General features: G+C 39.1%; 1 protein-coding gene across 1 annotated transcript in view; it reads right to left on the bottom strand.

The window, feature by feature from the left end:
- Nucleotides 1-19,267, bottom strand: part of TANGO6 (transport and golgi organization 6 homolog) — a 206,405-nt gene that overhangs the window by 46,927 nt on the left and 140,211 nt on the right. The window contains exon 16 of the mRNA XM_036275427.1: nucleotides 3,005-3,156. Coding sequence (XP_036131320.1) covers nucleotides 3,005-3,156 — 152 coding nt within the window. The remainder of the gene's footprint in view (nucleotides 1-3,004; nucleotides 3,157-19,267) is intronic.

Consider the following 19,267-nt stretch of genomic DNA (forward strand, 5'->3'; position numbering starts at 1 on the left):
TGCTCAATAAATGCTATGAACCAGAAAGTCATAAAGCTAACAAGCCCTTCATGGTGTGGTCCCTGCTGCCTCTCCTGCCTCAGTTCTGCCACCACCTAACTTCTCATCCCCATACCTTCATCCCAGCCTTGTGGGTCTTCCTAGAGTTCTTCAAACCAGTCAAGCTGTCCCACACTACAGTGACTTTACACAGGCTGCTCCCTCTGCTGAAATTCCTACCTCTGCCTTCTTGGGCTATCCAACTTCTACTTGTTCTCCAGATTTAGCTCTAAGGATCTCTTCCTTCAGCACATCTTTGTCAGCACCCAATTCTGACTAAGGAGCTACTAAAATGTGCTCCCACAGCATCTATCACAATGGACTGTAATTGTAATCATTGGTGTCTGTGTCTTCTACCAAGTTATCCATGCCTACAAGGCAAAGTGGTATCTTATAGGGTTTTGAATTCTTGGTCCCTAACAGAGGACCTGACATGTTGCAGGTGTTTGGTAAATGTATGCCTAGGAACATATGAAAGACATTCATTACCTCTGTTCTTCTCATTTCCCTGCTATTCATCCTCATCACTGCCATCCTCAGCCCCCTTCAAATGACCAAAATGCCCCTTAAGAAAAATGTGAAATAAGGAAAAATCTGAATAAAGTTAAATTTCTTTACTCAAATGTTACCTTCTCCATAAAGATCACTTAGAATACCCTATTTAACACTACAACCTCCCCTCCACCTAATACTATAATCCTGATCACCCTTAGCTTCCTCTACAATTTCCTGTTTTCTACATACACATTATCTCTAGCTCCTTGTAACAATCCTGCATTGAAGGTATTTTAATCCCATTTTCTGGGTGAGAAAACAGAATTCAGAGTCGAAGTTATCTGCTCAAGTGAACACAGGTAAGTAGGTGGTGGAGCTATTCCCTCATTCTTTCTCATCCCCAAGTGTGCCTGTAAATTTGGTTCTCTTCCAAGAGGTCGGATGGGCCTCCGGATAGATGACACTTCTTGACTGTTACAAAACCTGTTTAGCTCAGTCTTTCTAATTAGCCAAACCAAGAAATCTCCCCAACACTTTCAACAAGAAACTATATGCTAACAGCATCCTACAGTTTCGAAAGAGAAGAAGAGTCTAGAGACTCAAAAGGAAATATGGTCTCAGTTCTGGGGTTCAGAGAGGATCATGATATTCAAGACATTGTTTAGGTTCATTGGTTTTAGAAAATGTGTGAAATCGTGTCAAGTCTGAGCTGATCTACTTGAAGATATGGGGAAAACTTTTATTTAGTTCACAGCTATATTTAAAAAAATTTGTGATGCTTACACAACTTTGTAAGTATACTAAAAACCATAGAATGTTACCTTTTAAATGGGTGAAGTATATAGTATATGAATTATCTCTCAATAAAGCTGCATTAAAAATAATAATATTTAGGCCCTGGCTGGGTAGCTCAGTTGGTTAGAGCATTATCCTGATATGCCAAGGTTGTGGATTCAATCCCTGGTCAGGGCATGTATAAGAATCAACCAATGAATGCATAAATAACTGAAACAACAAATTGATGTTTTTTTTTTCTCTCTCTCTTCCTCTCTGTCTAAAATAAAAAAATAAAAATTATTAAGAATAATAATATTGGGGTTGGTTTAGCTCATGGTCCAAGAGTTTATTTCAGTTCATGGTTTATAGTTCAGTTAGGTTGAAACCAAGTAAATAGAAAAAAAAATGTGGGAACCATCTCAATATTTAGCCCAGAGACGTTATAAGTTGTAATCTTTAGCTGACATACCTGCAAAGGCTTTCTCTTAGGTGTTACAAGTTGATATTGCTAAAGAACAAGAGATTTGCTAAGTGACATCCAAAACAACCAAACACCAGGTGCCTAATGGTTCATGTATATTAGAGCAATTGAAAGTTTTAAGTCAGTAATAATAATTGTTTCTAAGTTATTTTTTTATTTTTTATCCTCACCCAAGGACATTTTTCCATTTTTTGTTCAGATAGAATGGGGAGGAGAGAAAGAGAGAGAAACATTGATGTGAAAGGGACAGATACATTGAGTGGTTACCACACACACAACCCAATCAGGGCCGGGGATAAACTGCAACCGAGGTACGTGCCCTTAGAGGGAACTGAACCCGGTCTCTCTGGACTGCAGGCCGACGCTCTAACCGCTGAGCCAAACTGGCCAGGGCATAAGTTATTTTTTAAAAGATACAAAAATTGGGTATAGGAGTATGACCCTCAAGGAAGAGTTAAAGGAGAGGAAATGACCGGTGTACAACTTTCCTAAAAATCCTAAATTGGAATTTAATGATAAGAATAGCCTTGCCTGGCTGGTGTGGGTCAGTGGTTAAGTGTTGATCCATGCCCCATGAAGTTGCTGGTTCAATTCCCGGTCAGGGTACACCAAATCCCCCGTGGGGAGGGGGGGAGCATGCAGGAGGCGGCCAATCAATGTTCTCTCTCATTGATGTTTCTCTCTGTCTCTTCCTCTCCCTTCTTCTCTCTCTAAAACCAATAAAGAAAAAAAAAAAGTTTCATCTGCCCTTCCTCGAGTTTTCTTAAATTCTGTTAGTTACCTCAGATTCTTTTTATATTTTTAGAGTGGAAGGGAGGGAGAAGAGAGAAAGAAACATTGATGTGAGAGAGACACATCTACTGGTTGCCTTCCACATGACCCCAACCAGAGCAGGAGATTGAACCTGCAACCCAGGTACATGCCCTTGACTGAGAATTGAACCTGAGACCCTTCAGTCCTCAGGTCAACACTCTAACTGCTGAGCCAAACAGGCCAGGGCTAACTTGGATTCTTTTATAATAAATCTTCTTGCAATTAAAAAATTCTTACTAATATAACTTTCAACATATATGTGAGATTAGTGAGGCCAAGGGAGATTAAATGACTTAACTGATCTGGAGAAAGAACACAGGTCTCGTGACTGCCAATCCCAAACTATTCATAGGCCCAAGTAAAAAAAAGGCTTTAGAGAAAGGAATCAGCATGTAGTACCTCATGAACCACGGAGCCCAGCAGAAAGTCCAGCCTCTGGCACAGTTCTCCAAGGTTAGATAAGCTGCTGGCCCTGTGAGCACTGTCTGGGTCTCTCGCTCCCCTCAGGAAGGTGTGGATCAAAGGTTCTCGGTACTTTGAGACCATATCCCCTATAGAAAAAGGGAAGAAATCAAAATCTTTTAAAGCAAATGGTCAACTTCTTAAAGAAGGAATAATGACATTGTCATGGTACATTTTATGATGTTTTATATTTGTTGTTGTTGTTAATCCTCACCCGAGGATATTTTTTCCATTGATTTTTAGAGAGATTGAAAGGGAAGAAGGGAAGGAGGCAGGGAGAGAGAGAGAGAAACATCAGTTGGTTGCCTCCCAAACAACCCCAACTGGGGCCAGGGTTCAAACCTGCAACTCAGGTTTGTGCCCTTGACTGGGAATCGAACCCGAGCCCCTTCGGTTCACAGGCCGATGCTCTAATCACTGAGCAAAACTGGCCAGGGCTGGTGTTTTATGCTTTTTAAAATATTTGCATAACCATTAAAAATCATGCTCTGAAGAACAGTTGATGTCAGGCAGGAAGAAGAGTAATAATTGACCATGAGTATCAGTGAAGTCACTGTTGACCTTGACAAGAATGGTTTTGATGCACTTGTTAATGCCGTCATAGAGTCAAGCAGAGGTTGCTTAGAGAACATAATTTCATTAATCTCAGTCACTTGAAAGGGGAAGAAGAGGAAGTTTGTTTTCCCTTAAGGTCAGAACACAATGTACTTTGCATACAATGTAAGAAAAAGATGAGAAGTAATTTCTCTAAAACGCTCCAGTTCCTAATAAGTCATCCCCTGTCCAGTTAACATCAACACATATTGCAGAAACTGAATCATTGGTGACTTAGCCGTAGCCTGTTTTGAGAATAGAAAAGAGGGGTCTCTGATTGCAATCTTCTTAGATTGCAGTTCTGAATATCAGTCTTAGAGAGGCAGTCACATACGCACGAGGATATCCACATAAAGATTTTACTGCAGAATTATAATAGTGAAAATGAGAAGAAACAAATTAAATAATTAATATGGAGGTGGTTAAATAACCACACATATTATGGAATACTATGCGGTCATTAAAAGGAACATGACACTAAAACAAAAAGGTCTCCTTAAGACATTGTTAAGCAAAAGAAACTAACAGAACCCTGGGCGGTTTGGTTCAGCGGTTAGAGCATCGGCCTGCGGTCCAAAGAGACCCGGGTTCGGTTTCCACTAAGGGCACGTACCTCGGTTACAGTTTGTCCTCGGCCCTGGGTGGGTCGTGTGGGAGGTAGCCATTCAATGTGTCCCTTTCACATCGATGTTTCACTCTCTCTCTCTCTCTCTTCCTCTCTCTCCCTCCCACTCTATCTGAACAAAAAAAATGAAAAAATGTCCTCAGGTGAGGATTAAAAAAATTTAAAAAAAGATAAAAAGAAAACCAAACTAACAGAACCAACAACATTCCATTTATGTATGTAATGCACATACATACAACTTCTCTCACTGTTAACAAACCAAACTTACAAATTTAAATATACAAACATATAGAAAAAAAGTACGTTTTCAATACTGGAAATAATATAGAATGAATAAGAAAGCAAAGTCCCTAACTTCATAAAGCCTACTTCGAGTGGGAGAGAAAGACAATACAGAAAGTAAATCTTCAAGCAGCAATAGGGCTATGACGAAAAAGAAGGAAGCAGAGGGTAAGGGGAGGAATTGAGAGCCAGCAGTGACGGCTCAAGGGGAAGTTCTCAGAGCAGAAGACTTGAAGGAACAGTCATATGAGAACCGGGGGGAAAAGTGAAGAGCATAATGGACAACAGAAGTTTTATATTCAATGTAGAAATCACATGGCTGTTTCTCATACTGACCCACCATAAAAGAAAAGAGCATACTATTACATAAACAAAATCACAATTTAATGTTCCATTTATGTAATTCCTGCCCTACCTGAGCTTTGTTACTACTTTCCAAATGAGCATCCATTTAACTGCATGTTTTAACAACACTATCCCCAAGTGCACCTAAGAACCAAAGGAGTCAGTGGGAAGGTCAGCATCTCAAGAACCCCACACTGTACCCAGTTAGCTGGCTCTGGGCCCACTCTCCACCTTGTTTTCCAGGTACTGGGCTGGAAGAGCTGGAACACTCCTACATCCACTCTGCATTTCTCAAAGTGTCCTGACATCATGTTCTCTGCAACTTGATCTCCCTTAGACCTCACATACATAGCCTAGATTTGTCACATCTTTGCTCAAACCTGTTCTTTTGGGATTTACAGCTCTGCCTCCATTTCCTGGGGGCTCTGCTGGGCTCTGACTAAGCTTTCTTCCCCTAGCTCTTACCACACTATGTGGATGGTTTCTTAAGACTGTACTGGATTCTAGTTTCTAGGTTGGGGGTCGGCCCTGAACAGGTTTCTACACAGAACAAAATGAATGCATGTAGTGAGAGAATAAAGCTTCCAGGACTGCAATTTGACACAGGCATAGAATTTAAAGATCCTACATAAAGGATTTTTCATTTGAGCTTTAGAGATCCCTATGTATCAGATTTTGTTGTGTACATCTCACTGGCATTCTCTCATTCTTTCTGGCATATAGCACTCTAATTTTATTGAAGTATCCACTTTTCCCTGGGTCTTAACCACCACCCATGTGATTCAGGTTAAGGTCTTCATTGGTCTAAGTGAAGCATGATAGACATATCCCCTTGCCTCAGATGGTTTAGGTATGGGCATGTGACTCAGTGTGGATGGTGAGGTGTGAAGAAAAGTCTGCTGGAAGACACTAAGTAAACGTTTTCCCACTGACTATGTTAAAGATATGACACCTTAGAGTCTCTACAGCCAACTTGAAACCATGAGGGACCAGAGGATGAGGCCAAAGAGTTGAGGTTGGCAGAGCAGAAAGACTAAAAGAATTTGGGTCTTGAATGATGTCATGGAGCCAAAGAATTAACTGGTCCTGGGCTCTGTGTTATGTGCAATGATTTATTCCCTATTGTTTGTCAATTGAGTTGGAAATTTCTGTATCTGCAGCTAGAGCATTTAACTGGTATAATATGAAAACTGGAATGTTCTTTTTTTTTTTTAAATCCTCACCTGAGGACATTTTTCCATTTTTTGTTCAGATAGAGTGGGAGGGAGAGAGAGAGAGAGAAACATCAACGTGAAAGGGACACATCGAGTGGCTGCCTCCCACACGGTCCTGACTCAACCAGAGCCAGGGACAAACTGCAACCAAGGTACATGCCCTTAGCCGGAATCAAACCCGGGTCCCTCTGGACCACAGGCCAATGCTCTAACCGCTGAGCCAAACTGGCTAGGGCTAGAATATTCTTTAAAATTGTAGAGTACTTCTATGTCAGTCCTATGTCTATCAGTACGAAGCCTGAAAAGTTAGATTTGCTAAAACAAAGGTATTTAAGACAGTATATGTTTTTTAAAGGCTTCAAAGTCAATTTTGTAACTAACATAAAACAGAAGAAAAACTTAAACCCAATAATTTTCTTTCTTCTAATTACCATTTTAATTGGGATAATAGTCTGGTATACAGTATAACTCTTATAATATCAGCATATATATACATATATATATTTATATTTGCGAGACATATATATATGACTTTCCCATTTGCCAACCTATTAGAAAAAGGTAACTATTTACAGTAGTAGCTCATGTGAAGAGAGCTATATGCTGAGTATATTTCGCAACTATTGACTAACCTAGGTCGTTATGAACTAAAACCACAGCTCCAGAACACCCACAACTATTACTTAGTTTCTGAGTAAGCAAGCAAGGCAAACCTCAATTATCCCATTCACTCCTGGGTATTTTTTGGGGGGAGGGTTCTTTCCTATTTTTTTAAAAGTTTTTTTCCCTTTATTGATTTTAGAGAGAGAGGAAGGGAGAGGGAGAGAGAGAGAGAAACATCGATGAGAGAGAACATCGATTGGCAGCCTCCTGCATGCCCCCAGTGGGGATCGGGCCCACAACCTGGGCATGTGCCTAACCAGGAATCAAACCAGCAACCTCTTGGTGCATGGGTAGATGCTCAACCACTGAGCCACAACAGGCTAGGCTCCTTTTTTTTTTGTATTTTTCTTTACCCAGATGAAATTTCGGTTAAATTTATTTGAACCTCAAGATTCCAAGATCCTAACTCACTTTTCGTCTGAAAAATGGAGCACACTTGGCCCCTGACAAGGGCAAACATTCATCACCATTTTGTTGTGTTGTCTCCTTAAAAATATGCATATTATATGGCCTTTACAAAAAATGTTATTGATTTATGATTTCCCTCACCTCCATTTTCAGAAAGTAATCACCACAGGCTATAATATGAGATACCCATAGAAATGAAGTTAGAGAGACCACCATCTTTTCCTCAGGATTTCTAAACAGCTTCCAGGAAATGAACACAGTAAATCCAAGCCCACTTTTAGAAACCTACTCAAGTATATGCTAGTCAGAGGGGTTTAACTTGGTTCAGCATTAATGACTTCTACTTTGTGCAATGATAATGACAATACCTGGCTATTTGCATCTTCATATTCTTGACAGGATGTCAGCAATAATCAACCTTTCTGAGAAGCAAATAGCAGTGTGTTCAAGGAAGCAAGTGAAGGATCTAGATTTGTTTAAACAAACTTGATAAAATGAGTTGCTTTGGGAGGTGAAAAATCAAGTGCATAGTGAAAGAGCTGAAAATTTTTAACTTGCTTGTGACTTGCTATCAATGATTGTGTATGTGGTAAGATTCTTTTAACAAATTAGGATTTGGAAGATTTTGATCAAGCTTTTCAATGGTACTGTGAAGTCTAGACTGATGGACTCATTTAGCAGTACTATCTTCTTCCATAAAGGATCTGAGATAACTCACTTAGTGAAGGGGCACCATCAAATCTAAATTAACACAATAACTTTTGGAGTCAGGGGACCTGCTGATTTCAAGGGCTTAACCATTCTCCTAGTTCACTGAAATTGGTCATAAAAATGAAATCTAGAAAAACTGAATGAGGAAGACATTTCAACCCTTGGCCAAATCTTTATACCTTCTTTTCATAACTCTATTATTAATGTCTGGGGGACGCTCTATTCCTTCTTTCTCCCCTCCCTTTTTTGAGACACAGAAGTGAAGACAGATAAAACCATTCCCAACTAGTCTCTTTTACCTACCAACAGGTAGTAACTAAGAAGTATCTTATCCTGTTGGTTAAGGTGCTGCTGGGTAAAACCAATTACATTTTCCAAAGGTTGAAAGATTACTTACAGCCAGCACTCCTCTGTAATCAGAAATTTACAGACATTCTGAGTTATGTTTTAGTCCAATGTTTCTCAAGCACAAACATGGGTACTGAAGTTGGGCAATGCAATATGATTATAATGTAGATCCACTGATTCAGCATTATCATTAAAATCAGAATATAACTTTTAAAAATTCCTTTAGAGAATTCATAGATCTCTGATGTATATGAGAACTTAATCTCTAGACTTCAGTTTGACAAATGCCTTTCCACCTGGCCAATTTAATGAAAACAAATAATGTCCAAGGGACTCCATGGGGGCACTAAGAGATTTAGAGATGAAGGAGATTTTGTCCTTGCTTCTAGGAAACTAGAGATAACAAGCATGAGAGCAACAGGGCAAGTGTCATTTATTCTCTTTGGGGAAGACTTCATGGAGGAGGTGGCATCTAAATCAAATTTTGAATGATGATGAGAATTTTAATAGATTCAAGTGGGAGAGTGCTCTAGGCAGATGGAATTGTGTCAGCAGGGTCGTAGAAACAAGGTGGTGATCGGGGAGAGAGGACAAAATAGATGGCATAGTCAGAAAACGGCTACACTAGGTGACTATAATAAAGGGTCCTCTTAGAGGTGAAATGATCAGAAATACCCAGGGTCAAATCACAGAGAGCATGAAGTTAAGGATTTGAACAATGAGAAACTGATTTATTTTTAAATAGACTTCAGTTTTTAGAGCAGTTTTAGGTTCACAGAAAAACTGAGTTGAAAATAATGAATCCCCATATATCTCCTGTTCCCTCCCTTCCCCTCAGCTCTCCAACTAGCAACATCCTGCACCAGAGTCAACATAGGTTTCAAATGCTGAACCTACAGTGGCACATCATTATCGCCTAGAGTCCACAGCTTACACTAAGGTTCACTCTGGTGTTGCATATTGTATTGACTGACAAACATAGGGCCATGTATCCACCATTATAGTATCATACAGAATAGTTTCACTGCCCGAAAAATCCTCTGTGCTTTGCCTATTCATCCCTCTCTCCTGGCTCACCCCTGGCAACCACATATCTTACTGTTTCAATAGTTTTGCCTTTTCCAGAATGTCATATACAGTTGACCTGTGACCAATGTGGGGGTTAGGGGCACGGATACCCCCCCACAACCCCCCCACAGTTGAAAATCTGCGTATAAATTTTGACTCCCTCAAAACTTTACTAATAGCCTACTGTTGACCAGAAACCTTACCAATAACATAAATAGTTGATTAACACATATATTGTATGTTATATGTATTATATACTGTATTCTTACAATAAAGTAAGCTAGAGAAAAGAAAACGTTATTAAAAAAATCATAAGGAAAATATAATTACAGTACTTATAGAAAAAAATTTGTGGACCCATGCAATTCAAACTTGTGTTGGCAACTATAGATGGAATCATATTGTATGTAGACTTTTCAGATTGGTTTCTTTCACTTCATGATATATATTTAAGGTTTCTCCATGTCTTATCATGGTTGGATAGCTCATTTCCTTTATGTCTGAAGAATGTTCTGTTGTCTGGATGTACCACAATCTATTTATCCATTCACCTACTGAAGGACATCTTGGTTGCTTCCAAGTTTTGGCAATTATGAATAAAGCTGCTATGAACATTCATGTGCAGATAAAAGTTTTCAACTCATTCAGGTAAGTATTAAGGAGCATGACTGCTGGGTCATATTGTAAGAGAATATTTACTTTTGTATGAAACTGCCAAACTGGTTGCCGAGGTGACTTCACCATTTTGCATGTTCAGTTTCCCATTTTTCAAATCTTTAACTTCATGCCCTCTGTGATTTGACCCTGCCTATTTCAGATCGTATTCATTTAGCAGTACGCCCTTTGTTTTAGACACCTGGTATAGCTGATTTAAAGAGGTGGTACATCCATACAATGGAATATTAGTTGAAAATAAAAAAGAATGAGGTACTGATACATGCCACAATACAGATGAACTTTGAAACATTATGTTAAGTGAAAGAAGCCAGTCATTAAAAATAAACACACAAACAAAACAAAAAACAACAGCCTACATACAGTCTCTCTAGAGCACACCAGCGCCTTTCCCCACCCCCTCCCCTCAGGTGTGTTTTCCTTGCCTCTCTTTCTCCTAAGCTCCAAGGGCACTTCTTTTGCCTCTGTAACTTATTTCCTGAGACCACACAGCTAAGCTGGCTCACTTCTTTCACGGTTCATTTCTTCTACCTCTGTGACTTTCTAAATCAACTTTTCCTTGTGGGGAAAAAAAAAAAAAGAGCCCTACCCTTTTTGTCTCAGTGGTTAGAGCGTCAGTCCATGGTCCAAAGAGTCTCGGGTTTAATTCCCCGGTCAAGGGCATGTACCTTGGTTGCAGGTTCAATCCCCAGCCCTGGCTGGGGTTGTGCAGGAGGCAACCAATCAATGTGTCTCTCTCATGTCAATGTCTCTCTCTCTCTCTCTCTCTCTCTCTCTCTCTCTGTCTCTCCCTCCCTCCCTCCCTCCCTCCCTTCCACTCTATCTAAAAATGAATGGAAAAAATATCCTCAGGTGAGGATTTTTAAAAAAGAACAACCACAAAACCACATGTTGTATAATTTCACTTATAGGAAATGTCTAAAATAAGTAATTTTTTTTTTTTAATCCTCACCCGAGGACATTTTTCCTTTTTTTTTTTTGTTCAGGTAGAGTGGGAGGGAGAGAGAGGAACAGAGAGAGAGAGAGAGAGAGAAACATCGATGTGAAAGGGACACATCGAGTGGCTGCCACCCGCACAACCGACCAGGGCAGGGGACAAACTGCAACCGAGGTACGCGCCCTTAGCGGGGACCGAACCCGGGTCTCTCAGGACCGCAGGCCGACGCTCTAACCGCTGAGCCAAACCGGCCAGGGCTAAAATAAGTAAATTTTTAAAGAGAAAAAAGTAGATTAGTGATTGTCTCACTGGCAATCAGTATAAGGTTTCTTCTGGGGTGATAAAAATGTCCTGAAATTGATTTGGGTGATGGTTGCATACCTGTGAACATACAAAAAGAAATGGAATTGCACACTGCAAGTGGGTGAATTGTATGGTATATGAATTATATCTTAATAGAGCTGGGTTTTTTTTTTTAAAGTAAGTTTTGAAAGTGGGAGGAGTAGGAAGGCAGAAGAATCTATTTCATAAGGAAGCTGGAAAAAAATAAACTTCTATAAATATTTTCTCATACTCGAAGAGAAGACGTACGTGTGTGTAAATTAGCACCTCCGCTTTTCAAAAGTTCAGAGACCAAAGGCTTGGGGATGAATCTCACAAACCATTCACAATAGCTGCCCCCCTCAACATCCACATTCTTTGGTGCTATGCCCACTACAGAAATGGAGTTCCTTGACCACCCAGAACCCAGAGCTTTCCTCTGCTTTGTGAATGGCTTTACTTCTGCAGCTCTTTGCTTATTTGTCAGTAAAAGATGATGCAAAAAAATCTTTAGTCTTTACTACTTCAGAGCTGCTAGTTTAATGCATAATGTTTTCAAAAACCCTCTAAATTTACTTCCATTGCTTGAGTTTTCAAAAAAAATAGATATTAGTGTAATTTAAAAGGCTCTTAAAAGAATCAAGAGCCCAACTGGTGTGGGTCAGTGGTTGAGCACTGATCCATGCACCAAGAGGTCGCTGGTTCAATTCCCGGTCAGGGCACATGCCCAGGTTGTAGGCCTGATCCCCAGTGGGGGACATGCAGGAGGCGACCAATCAATGTTCTCTTTTATTGATGTTTCTATCTCTCTCTCCCTCTCCCATCCTCTCTAAAATAAATAAAGAAAAAAAAGAATCAAGAAAATACTGAAGATTAAAACTCCGAGATCCTTACACATAGGTATAGCCATTAAGTCCAATATCCCATCCATACAAATGGCTGTGCCAAAACATATTCGACAAATATGAACCCAGGGATAGTTAAAAGTTCCTGCCAATATTTTTAAAAACTTTTATGTTCCAGACTTTAATTATATCTAATCCAAATTTCTTTTGCTCTTTATTTCCTCTTACAGATCAGACTCAAGTGGAGATGTAGATCTCAATTACAGTGCTAAATCCCTCTGTAGCCTAACCAGTTCAAGTATGTTCTTCCTTTCTCCAACGTAGTACTTTCTGTACTTTCACTTTTTGTTTTGTTTTGTTTTTTTATCCTCACCTGAGGACATTTTTGCATTTATCTTCAGATAGAGCTGGAGGGAGAGAGGAAGAGAGAGAGAGAAACATCGATGTGAGAGAGACACATCGAGTGGTTGCCACCCACACGACCCCAACCGGGGCCAGGGACAAACTGTAACGAAGGCACATGCCCTTAGCGGGAACCGAACCCGGGACTCTCTGGTCCACGAGCCAACGCTCTAACTGCTGAGCCAAACTGGCCAGGGCTCAGTTTTGATATTAGATATTTTGGGGAGGAAAAAGATTAAATGATATAATGCACACTTGACGTCACTAAATCAATTACTGAAAAAAAAGGATTCATGCCCTTACTACCATCTATACACTTTTCCTGAATTTCAAGGCCTAGAACTCTATTTCACTATTGAAAGAAATACAGTAGAAGAATGACTGGTTTCTTGTAACATTTCATGAATACAACTTGCTGTTATGCTTGTGGACCAGAGTCAACAGATTATAATTTCTGTTGAGGTCAGAAAGAAATCAGATAGAGATGGCAGATCCTAACAGGCAAGATTTCCTCCCCAAAAGCCACTTAGAGAATTAAATAATTAAATGCAATTAATTTCTGAAGAAATCATCATTAAAAATATTCATAGGTAAATTATGATCTACTAACAATTACTTTTCAGCTTTGAATTTCCCCTGAAGCTCTGGGTAAATCATCTCTTTTCTATTTTGGTTTCCCTTCTCTACAAAGCCCTTTATGAACAGGGGACGGGTTTCAGTGAAGATAAAAGATGCAGCTACAGTACAGCCCAGACATAAATGCTGTGCAATAAAGCAATGCTACAAGAATTTAAAATAGGTAGAAAAAATATTCTTAATTCTGTATTATAAATAAGGAAAGCAAAATTTAAAAGAGGCCAATCCTAGGTAACATAGCTACTGAAAGACAGACATGTTCTCAAGATCAGGATTGTGTTTTCCAGGAGGAGGGCTCTTTCTACTGCCACTAGGATACTTAACTTGGCTCTCCATTAAGATCAGCAAAAACTTCCATTCTAAAACAAAGGATATAAAAATGGCCAACTGATTCTCCCACATCTCTGACATTTCGTGGTCTTTCTCTGTTTAACCTTATAAGGCATGGGTGGAAAAGAAGCCAATGCCAAGTCTTAAAACAATATGTGAGCAATAGGGCATAATAGGTTTAAGATCCTCTGGTCCCTAGGCAAGCACCAGAACTGTTACCTAATCATCTTAAGGGCTGAAATCCTATTAATTTCAGCCTGAAGAGAACAAAAAAAAATTCCCCTTTTCTTTACTGTTTTCAAAGTAGAAAGAGATAAACATTTCCAATTTCCTAACAGTAGGAGATGACTGATAAAGGCCCTGTGAAAGCTGCTAAACCCCTATACTAGATACACATATTAGGACATTGCAGGGTGCTAGAGCCAAAGCCATCTTCTGATCTTGATGGGGCTTGCCAGGAGGCAGGTCACAGCAGTCACTGGGCAAGAATGCTGGTAGACCCTGGATAAATTTCCCCCTACTGCTGCCTATATGTCAGCACCTACTTTTCTCCCTATGGCTAATTGCTGATCTGCTGTTTTTGGTTTTATATTCACACTGTTATCAAGAGGTGACCCTGAACTATGAGTAGGTTAACAAAGATTTCAGGGGCTCTTAGCCTTCCCTTTCCTGGTTGTGGTTTCCTTGTACCTCATCACACAGACCATGTAAGCAGGGATGATTTAGAGGTAAATTGTATATAGGTAGACTGACAGGCATAGATGTAACCATGGGAAGATCCCATGGTTACAAGTTATTACACGAAAATAAACTTAATGGGACTATTAGTGCAAGTGATCTACCAGGTACATTTTAAAGAGCCAGAGACACTTTCTTACCTCCAAATATTTCTTCTATTAACCAATTGTGCCCTGGCCAGTTTGGCTCAGTGGTTAGAGCGTCAGCCCACAGACCAGAGAGTCCTGGGTTTGGTTCCCGCTAAGGGCATGTACCTCAGTTGCAGTTTATCCCTGCCCCGGCTGGGGTCGTGTGGGTGGTAACCACTCGATGTGTCTCTCTCACATCGATGTTTCTCTCTCTCTCTCCCTCAGCTCTATCTGAAGATAAATGCAAAAAAAAAAAAATGTCCTCAGGTGAGGATAGAAAACAAAACAAAACAAATTGTATTGCCTTAGAGTCTATTTAATTATTAGAATTTTATTTCTTTGGGCTAAATAGCCTCCAATTAAAAATGCAAAATCAGCCCTGGCTGGTTTGACTCAGCGGTAAGAGTGTCAGCCCGCGAACCAAAGGATCTCAGGTCTGATTCCCAGTCAAGGGCATATACCTGGGTTGCAGGTTCAATCCCACACCCTGGTCAGGGTCATGCGGGATGCAACTAACACGTGTCTCTCTCACATTGATGTTTCTCTCTCTCCCTTCCGCCCTTCCATTCTGTCTAGAAATCAATGAAAAAAATATCCTTGGGTGAGATTAACAAACAAACAAACAAAAAAGCAAAATCATTCCAAGAAGAATAACACAATAGGAGGTTGCCAAAACCCCTTAGTAAATATTAATATACCTGCTATTGCCTTTTTACAAGCTCAGGAGGAATGAGAAAGATTTGAAGGTAAGATAATTTCTGAAATTGATTACTTTCTAGTGATGTTCAAGCCTGGGTAAGGACCCATATAGAGAAATTTTAAATGGGAGGGGAGTAGAAATACAAGGTAAGGTGAGGGGCACTGAAAGGAGAGGTGTTTTCTTTGCCTGTCTTCAAATAACAGAGTGATGTGCCAATAAGAACTATAGATAAATACCTTTGGACAAAGTAAAACTATGTATAGGAAATACTTTGTACCAATGGATTTTTGGCAACTCCACTAACTAAAGTAATAGAAACAAACAGTTTGAAACAGGAGATGCCAAGACTTCTACAGTTATGCATTAACTAGGTTACTCATTCTATCTCAACAGCTCATTGAACTCCAAGATTGGTTTAATCAATGTATAAACTTTCCAGTTTACACAAAGTTACCCTACAAGGAAAATCTTTAATAACTAACTCTAACCCCATATGTTATGGACAAGACAAACAGATTAGTTCTCCTGAAAAGTGTGCTTGAGAAAGTAACAGACTTCAGAAACACCATGGAATTTTCTTGAAGGGTAAAATTAACAAAATAAAGCCCAGAAATGTGATAATAAGAAAGGAAAAGTTCCAGGTTTATGGCAAGTTATTTAAAAGATGAAAGAAAAAAATTAGATATTTTAAATGAAGGAGACTCTTTATAATTTTGTAATGATGAAAGTATTAAAAACCATTCCAGTGTCTTAATTAATTTAATTTGCTATATAAATGTTCAGACTCGTTAAAGCATGCTCAAGAGTTAGTTGGCTTCATAATATTGACAAATACAAATCAAGAAGCTTGTGGCTTGAGAGTATAACTTCATGTTTAAATCATTAACACAACATCCCTCAAGTGCTATGAAATCAATCTCTACTATCAGGTCCACCAAAAGAAAAATTAAGTTCCAATTTCTTTCTAAGGAATTATATTTCAGTTAGGCTGCTGGTTTACTCTCTTGCAAGTCCATAAGCAAAAATAAATGCAAGCTGTATTTCACAACTTGCACACATACAAAAGAGAAAATCCTTTGCTTTGTGGTCCTATGCCCTTTCACAAACACAATAAAGTACCCAAATTAATGCTTTCATTTACTCTAAATTGGAATAAGAGAGTGAAATGAAAAGACAAAAGTATGAAGACACTGAAAATAAAAATTATAGTAAAATGCTGAAACATTCGAGTATAATTATTTTTTTAAATCACATATAAGCATTTATTCCATTATGTTGCTATCTTTAAAGAAAGAACTCATTGCCACTGTCATCTTGTATCTCCTGAGTTAAGGATTCTTGCAGCTGGTGATTTTCAGAAAAGAATGCAATATTTACCCAAATCCATTTAAAGAGATCTAATTATATGAGGTAAGATTTCTGCTTTTTTTAAAAGGATATTTTCCCATTTATCTTCAGATAGAGTGGGGCAGGGGGGAAAGAGAGAGAGAGAGAGAGAGAGAGAGAGAGAGAGAGAGAGAGAGGAAACATTGATATGAGAGAGACACATCGAATGGTTGCCTCCCGCACAACCCTGACCAGGGCCTGGGATGAATTGCAAATGAGGCACATGCCCTTGACCACAATCTAACCAATGACTCTTCGGTCTGCAGGCCGATGCTCTAACCAATGAGCAAACTGACCAGGGCAGATTTCTGTTATTTAAAATAGGATACAATACTTGATTTGGGGGAAAGAGGACTTAAGAATGATTTGGAAAGATGAATAACTTCCAAGAAACAAACAAACAAAAAACTCCCTTAAAGAGCAAGCAGTGAGGTGTTGTTAAAGAAACACATACTTGGATAATGGTTATCTCGGAATAGGGGTCAGCAGACATTTTTCTGTAAAGAATCAAACAAAACAGTGAAGACTTTTGGCTTTGAGGGCCATATAAATTCTGTTATAACTATTCAACTTTTCTGTTGTAGTAAAAAGTAGTCACAGACAATACGTAAACAAATAGGTGTGATTGTTTTCAATAAAACTTTATTTATTGACACTGAAATTTACATTTCATGTAATTTTCACATGCCACTAAAGATTCTTCTTCTTCCCCGCCCCAACTATAAATATGTGAAGACCATTTTATGCTCAGAGGCTGTCCAAAAACAGGTAGCTGCCTGGACCATATTTGTTGACCCCAGCTATTTCCAAAAGTACCATGATTTTTTTTGGTTATAAAAATTCTCTGTTGCTTCTGCATTCTGCCACTAAGAGTTCATGCCAATACCAGGCAGCTGATTTTCTAATTTCATTGTAAATTTGGTTTTTACAGTCTCCTATAACTAAAACGATACGTTTGGTTAAAGCAAACCATTTATTTATTATAGTAGTGACTGAGGGCATGATCTTTGCAATCAGAAAGATCTGGCTCAGGGGTGGGGAGAGGTAGAAGAGAGTATGGAGGGATACACAGTGTTGGAAGGAAACCTGACTTGGAGTGGTGAACACACAATATAATAAACAGATGATATATCACAGAATTGTACACCTGAAACCTATATAATTTTATTAACCAATGTCATCCCAATAAATTTAAAAAAAAAAATTAAAAAAAAAAAAATCTGGCTCTCAGTCCCTGATCCAGCATCGACTAGCAATGTGACTCTGGGGACTCACTAACTTCTCTAAACCTGTTACCTTTTCTATAAAATGGTAATAACAATAATAGGTATCAGCTTATAGGGCCATTTCAAGGATTATGTGAACATGCCCATAAAGTAACTAACAGAGAGTGATCAACTATGATTTGTATTCTGAAGAACTGATGGGGGAGGGGCACGTAATAAAATAGAGCCACAGTTTAATGATCATTCACCTTACTAACTATAGATAAAAGGTTTTCTTACAGACCCTGAGAAACTGAAGGATGAAACAAGGCTATAAAAAGATAAAATGCCTCAGAACCTGGATAGGTCCATTATTAAGAAAAGAAAGTACATTTTAACAGCAGACCAAGGACAAGACACACTTTGACTTGGTTGCTGTGCCTGGACCCTCCAGGAGTTTGCTTCAGGAATGCTGACCATTCTCTGGTCCTAGGAATGGGCTGAGCTATTTGTAACATAGATTAGCCACCTTGTTATCAGACTTCAGATTCCTGAAGGCCAGACTGCACAACTTACCCCACTCCTTTCCCTGTCACACTTACAGCTGGTAGCTGCATGTAGCTTTCTCCCTCACCTGTATATAATCAGCCACTTGGCAAGGGGAGTCAGAGCAGAATTTACAGGGTGACAACTGCTCTTCCCATACTGCAGGCATTATTGGAATGAACACTCATATATGATTCAACTCTATCTCTGCTTAATTTGGCTCAAGTAGTAACACGTGGCCTCCGTCCCACTGTGTCCGGTTTCAGGACTAGCCACTCAGAGTTGGCTTTTGCCTTGGGAGAATGAAGGAATACAATGTACTCACTCAAAAATAACAACAGGAAAATATAGGAACCAATACTTACTCACCCCTTATCATGAAAGTTTCTGGTTCTGAACACTTTACATATATTATCTTTTTAATTTCATCACAACCCAATCAGGTAGTTATTATAATTATCCCCATTTTATAGATAAGGAATAGAGAGGTTATGTAACTTGCCCATAGCTATTAAATGTGAATCAAGCTCAAAACTTAGGAGGTTATGAATCTAGGGTCACAGTATGTACCTCTCTCTGACAGAGAAAGGTAAAATGTATTCCAAGATTAAGGCTATATGTCAAACCCTTGTTTACCTGTCCAATGGCTGCTATTCTAGATAATCCCATCTCTCTATTTTAGTATCTACCAACCCCACTACAGGAATTAATATAGTGGTAAATATTTCTCTAATGATGCTCAAATATTTGTGATTTAATATATATTATTTCATTTCAGCCTCTCAACAATTCTACAAGAATAGCAGTTCCTGGGTGGATTACAACTCTATGTCCATTTCTACGTGTAAAAAGAAGATGATAGTCTCTCTGTTTTCCCCTCTCTAATATCTACTTTCTCACCATTCTCACAGACACCGCTCTAATCAAAGCCCTCATCTTTTTGTGCCATGGAATACCACAATAGCCTCCTAGTTATCTCTTTGGCTCCAGACTCTCCTTTCTTCATCCACATTTCATGCTCTTGCCAATCACTCCTACACATCTCTCATCATTTTGCTTCCTCTCTTAAGAATCTATAGTGATTCCCAAATAC

The sequence above is a fragment of the Molossus molossus genome, unplaced genomic scaffold, assembly GCF_014108415.1.
Source record: "Molossus molossus isolate mMolMol1 unplaced genomic scaffold, mMolMol1.p scaffold_m16_p_21, whole genome shotgun sequence".
Lineage (NCBI taxonomy): Eukaryota > Metazoa > Chordata > Mammalia > Chiroptera > Molossidae > Molossus > Molossus molossus.